At 46.0% G+C, this 6000-nt stretch overlaps 1 protein-coding gene and 1 non-coding gene across 2 annotated transcripts in view; one reads left to right on the top strand and one right to left on the bottom strand.

Annotated features, from left to right (window-relative positions):
* The window catches only part of TRAM1 (translocation associated membrane protein 1), a 35783-nt gene extending 30041 nt beyond the window's left edge, over window positions 1-5742 (bottom strand). Inside the window, exon 1 of the mRNA XM_003831337.6 lies at window positions 4549-5742. Within this exon, the coding sequence (XP_003831385.1) occupies window positions 4549-4671 (123 nt within the window). The 5' untranslated portion in view covers window positions 4672-5742. The remainder of the gene's footprint in view (window positions 1-4548) is intronic.
* LOC112440787 (small nucleolar RNA U13) lies at window positions 1014-1119 on the top strand. The gene has a single exon (XR_003028799.1). It is a non-coding gene; the product is annotated as a small nucleolar RNA U13 (small nucleolar RNA).
* Window positions 5743-6000: the final 258 nt, after the last annotated feature.

Genomic DNA, 6000 nt, shown 5'->3' on the forward strand with positions numbered 1-6000 from the left:
GTCAACATGGTGAAACCTCATCTCTATTAAAAATACAAAAATTAGCTGGGCATCGTGGCGGGAGCCTGTAATCCCAGCTACTCAGGATGCTGAGGCACGAGAATCACTTGAACCCAGGAGGCGGAGGGTGCAGCGAGCTGAGATCACGCCATTGCACTCTAGCCTGGGTGACAGAGTGAGGCTCCATCTCAAAAAGAGTCCTTTACAAACAACAAATGAGATTCTTCAAAGATAAATTTAGCATCAAATTCTAAAAGCAGCAAAAATTAGATTATCCTTTTAGCCAGGCTTCCAAATAAAATTAAAATTTGACCTCCAGCTGGTTTGGCATGTGAGTTTACGTAGAAGAAGAAGAGGAAAAATGTAAACTACACACTCCAAAAAGTTTCAAGTTTAAGCTAGCAGTCTTGCTCCTAGCCATTTCCAGGCCTCCTAAGCCTCACACCCTGCTAGCATTGCTGCAGTTAAACTCACACCACAATTAATTAGTAGTAAGATAAGTTAGTTTAGAATATAAATAGGCTACAGAAATATATAATGCACTCGAAAGTAAAAATACCTGAGTTTATGACAGTTTGAACATTTACAGCGCTGCTCTCCATTTACAAAAATGGAAAAATGAAAAAAAAAAAGAGACTTATTCAGATGCATCTTAAATAGGTTACCAGAAACTGTAATGAATTACCTAATTCTATGCTGTATGCAATGTCATAAATACAATAACATTTCTTTAATTAAGTGTCACTGGTTGGGGCTTGGTATCTTTCTTGTTATATAGAGATGTTAACTACTTTGCACTTGTTTTAGAGGAAGATGTGACCAGTCACTACATGGACTGGATCCTTGAAAAGTAAAGACAATTCTGAATATCAAATTCCACTTCCAGTGGGGCTCAGTGGCACGTGCCTGTAGTCCCAGCTACTCAGGTGGCGAGAGGGGAGGATCACTTGAGCCCAGGAGGTCAAGTTCCAGCCAAGGCAACATAGCAAGACCCCGTCTCAAAAAAAAGAGAGACCCTTTTGTAGTTCACAAGTGTGATGATTGGGGTTTCACGCTTATATGTGAGATGTGTCTCTCCCTCAAACTTTATTCTGACCTGAGCACCTTACCTGTCATAAAAAGAAAGAAAAAAAGGAAAGAAAAAAAAAACCCAAACCTTGAAAACTGTTTCAAGATTGTTGAAATTGTAAACGTCCCCAAAATCTGTATGGCATAAAGAACTTGCAGATTTTGAATATCTTTCCTTTTGAATATATTTCCTTTTGAATATCTTTCCTTTATACACTCCTTAAAATACTTCTCTTGTGAACCCCTAATTCTTCACCCCTCCTCCACATCCTCACTTTCAGAAAGCTTCCCAAGCATCCCTAACATTTTTTGACCATTCAATTTTTCCTAACTCAAATATGAAGCCATTCATTGTATACTATGATTTGAATTATGTGGACAGATATTTACTGTAATAAAACTATGATTCCAAAATTTACAAGCAATTTTTGATTAATGTGAAGTTCCCTGGAAATTAAGCTCTTACATTACTGCCAAACAGACTACTTTGTTAGCCTTTTCAGTATGTATAATCTCTTTAGATGCTAACTAAAGAGATTCCAGGCCCTTCTCTCACATAAAAATGCTTTCTATTTCCCAATTTTGGTGAGTTTTTAAAGAATAATAATAGCTACCACTTATTGCACACCTTTTGGAAGTCAAGTATTGAACTAGGCGTAATACATATTGGTTAATTTGTCAGAGTAACCCAATAAGCCCCATTTTACAGATGAGGAAACTTCAGTTCTGAGCTGCCCTAGGTCACCCAGTTAGCAAGCTGCAGAGCCCTAACTTGAACATGAATCCCTTCAGCTCCAGAATCCATGCTTTTACAGTGTATCTCCATTGCTTCTTCATTTTGGCTAGTAATACAGTATTTCTTTCTTTCTGAATTTCTTTGTCGATGTCACCATAAATCCTCTGACATTTCCTCAATATATCTGCACAACAGGCTTAACAGTTCTGCAAAAAAAAAAATCAATTTCTCTATTATTCTAGCACAAGTACTGTAATTCTATAATTATGTTGACTTTGAGATTCAGCAGCAATTGTTTTAAAAGTCGAATAGCAAAACTAACCTAGTCTACAAAGTTCTATATATAGATAACATGCTTTGAAATCCTAACACCTTAACATATGGTAAGAAAAAGGAAGAACTCGCACAAACTTCACTTTTGTGTATCACTTTAACACTCACTTTTGAATTGACTTTAAAAACCTCTATTTAGTATTTTTGTCTATTTAGATTTTCAAATTTTATAAATTTATATAAAGGTGAAAATCCACTGTTTAAAAAAATCACTAACATGTGAGGCAAGGTATAGGTGGTGGACTTCCCTAGAAATATAGTAAGAGAATGTAAAATAGTTTATATAAAATCAAAGTTATACTATGTGTCAGAATTTCTGATTTATATTTCATTTCATTCAAAGCACTGCAAATATACCTTGCAGGTCACAGTACCCCTAAAATATGTTTTTAAAGTCAGGAATTCTTACCATGTGGAGATGGTTTATGACAAGTTACAGAAAATTGAATATACTACATATATTAAAGTACTACTTTAAGATCAAAGCAGAAAGTACATGCAAGTATCAAATTCAGAAAGTGAATACAAATGTTTAACATTGGGTTTTTTTTGAGACAGGGTCTTCTTGCTCTGTCCTTCAGGCTGGAGTGCAGTGGTGAAACCTTGGCTCACCGCAGCCTCCACCTCCTGGGCTCAAGTAATTATCCCACCTCAGCCTCCCAGCTGAGACTACAGGTGCGTGCTATCTATCACTCCTGGCTAATTTTTAAAAAATCATTTGTAGAGACAGGGTCTCCCTATGTTGCCTAGGCTGGTCTCGAACTCCGGGGCTCCAGTGATTCTCCTGCCTTAGCCTCCCAAAGTGTTGGGATGTTTACAGGCATAAGCCAGAGCACCAGGCCTAGCACTGTATTTACCTTCACACCATATTATCTGATACTTGCAAAAAATGGCTGTGAGGAGAACAGTACAGGTGATATTATTTCCTGATAAAGAGCAGAAAAATTGAGGCTCAGACTTGGGTCACCCAGTAGGTAGGTGGCACAGCTCAGACTTAAAGCTTGAGAATGTTAGTTTCCTTCTACCTACCCTTTAACTATACCTGCTACCTCCTTAGCAGTGCTTTCAAACATGCATGACACAATCAGGAGTAAATAATATCTGTATCTAGATCCAGAAAAGCCCATTTGATGAGAGGCGAAAATAAGGTTAAAATATTATTTAATTTTAAAATTAAAAAAAAAGCTCCATTAAAAAGAAAATGTATTCACCTTTTGGTCACTGGTAATATCATTCCATTAGGTTTTCTCAAGGATTCTTAACGTCGCTCATCTTTTTTTAAGCACTCCTATGTCCCAGGCACTACCCTAGACTCTGGAAATACAGACTCGTAAAAATACTCCAAAATCTCTACTCTCACTTGTTACATGCAGGAGAGAGGAGACAAAACAAGGCAGGAGCAAAATAATTTGTATATTTACTGAGACATAAAGGCTCCAGAGAAAAATTAAAAAGGGAAAAAAGCAAAGGAATGAGCGTGTGTATTGGGGAGCGAGGGGAAAAACGTAGGATGTTACTCGTTCACCTTGCAAAGTTTATCATCCACATTCAACAGCTGTTAAATAAGTCATCAAAATACTAGATACGTGGGAAGAGAATTTACACACTCCTGACATTCCCATTCTCTCCTACTTCAAGAAACAAAATTACTCGATTCCTTGGCACCGCTGTTCAGAACCTCGATTTATCCATCAGACCTTGTTTCTTTAAAGCGTCAGGGCAAAAAGTTCGTTAACTGGTAATAATATCAGTTTAAAAGACAAAAATTAAAACAATCTGGCGCGCCTCCACTGCGCCGGTGCCCGGCGGCCACCGCCCTTCAAGTCGAAAGCAGATGCCTGACTCCGGTTTCTCGCTCACCCCAATCTCGGAGCTACCGGGGGCCCCCCTGTCACTCGGGGCCTGTGGTCTCCAGGCCGGCACTCCTCAGACCCGGGGGCCGGGCCTCGGCCTTCCCCCACCCTCGCGGGGCTGACGCTCACCGCGGCCGAGGATGGCAGTCCCCCCAAGTCCGCCCACCCGCCCCGAGCCAGCTCGGCAGCGCAGGGGCCGCCCCCGCCCGCCGGCCCCTCGCCGGCTGCCACGTAACCCTTCGCGGGAACCAGGAACTGCGCCGCGCAGCCGGCGGGAGGGGGCGGCGGAGGGTCAGGAAGGGGGCGACGCAGCGGTCCCCACCCCCTGCGGGCCGCGATGAGGCCCACTGGGACTTTGCATCCCCGGGCCGGCCGCCGGGGAGCTGCCGCCGACGTGGGGCAGGGCAGGGAAGGCCTGCACCTCAGGGACTGGGGGTCTGCACCCACCCCGGGCCCGAGCCCCCCGCGTCCTGGGCGGAGAAGCCGGGGCTGGCATCTGGAGCCCGGGCCCGGGCTGGGGGTGGCGGGGCAGGCGGTTGGGACTCGGGGCGGGCTCACCTCAAACATGAGCCCCAGCAGGAAGACCATCGCCACACAGGAGACGATGTCCGCGTGATTCTGCAGGACGAATTCGTGGCTCAGCACTGGGGGGCTCTTGGTGCTTTTCTTGCGAATCGCCATGGTGGGGCCGCCGCCCGCGCCTGCAGGTGCTCCGCCCCGGTTCTGCTCTTCCCAGCTGCTCACCGACTCGCCGCCGCCTCCCGCTGGCTGCTCCTCACGGCCCCGCTGCAGCCGCTCGCTGGGGCTTCACTTCCCATCCCACAGCCAGTACGCAGCCGCCGGGCCGCCCGAGGAAAAAAAAAAAAAAAACACAACAGCCAGCCCGCAGCGGGGGCGGGCATGCGCACCAGGAAGACGACGCTCCCTGGTGCCGCGGCCGCCTCCGCGAGCCCACAGCGCCACCTGGGGACCGGAGGCCGCTGGCCCGCGGCCGGGCGAGCGTGCAGGAATGTGAGCGGCGCTTCCCGGCTTCGCGCCGGGCCCGGGTTTGGGAGTCGTTTGAGGCGCGAGCTTCCTGCGCCTGCTCAGCAGCCTGAGGCCGCGGCCGGGTGCCCTCCTGCCCTCCTGGCCATCCAGGGATTGGGTGTCAGTGGCCTGTTGCACACTGTCACTTCTACAAGTGACTAACACCGTCAGGATAATCTAAAACTACGAATACTACCTGACTCCACAAGGGTACGGTGTATTCTCCAGTTTTAGCATCTGCCTTAAAAATTACCTCAGAGTTGGCCGGGCGCGGTGGCTCACGCCTGTAATCCCAGCACTTTGGGAGGCCGAGGCGGGCGGATCACGAGGTCAGGAGATCGAGACCATCCTGGCTAACACGGTGAAACCCCGTCTCTACTAAAAATACAAAAAAATTAGCCGGGCGTGGTAGCGGGCGCCTGTAGTCCCAGCTACTCGGGAGGCTGAGGCAGGAGAATGGCGTGAACCCGGGAGGCGGAGCTTGCAGTAAGCCGAGATCGCGCCACTGCACTCCAGCCTGGGCGACAGAGCGAGACTCCGTCTCAAAAAAAAAAAAAAAAAAAAAAAAAAAAAAAATTACCTCAGAGTTAAGCACTGCTGGGGACTTATTTCTACTCTTGGTAAGTTTGGACTAACTTAAAAAAAAAAAAAAAGAGCTGACCCTATTCTGGTCTGCCTCTCCGTCCCCACCCCCATCCCCGTCCCCATCCCCACCCCTATCCCCCACTGGCCTCAGACTGAAGACGAAGGGATCAGTTTGGGTTTACTGGCTTCACATATATTTAAATTAACAACATGTTTTAGTAATCTAAGGGAAATAGTAAAAGAGTTAAAAAGGATCGTGGATTAAGACACGTCCTCCTCTTATCGTTTTGCCCAAACCTGGAGTCCTTTGTATTCTTTTTCCTGAAGAATTGCTCTCCTGTTTACCCATAAGCCAAATGTAGAAACCAAAGTCATGCTAGATTGAGCCCTTTCAGCGCC

Source organism: Pan paniscus, chromosome 7 (genome assembly GCF_029289425.2).
Source record: "Pan paniscus chromosome 7, NHGRI_mPanPan1-v2.0_pri, whole genome shotgun sequence".
Taxonomy (NCBI): Eukaryota; Metazoa; Chordata; class Mammalia; order Primates; family Hominidae; genus Pan; species Pan paniscus.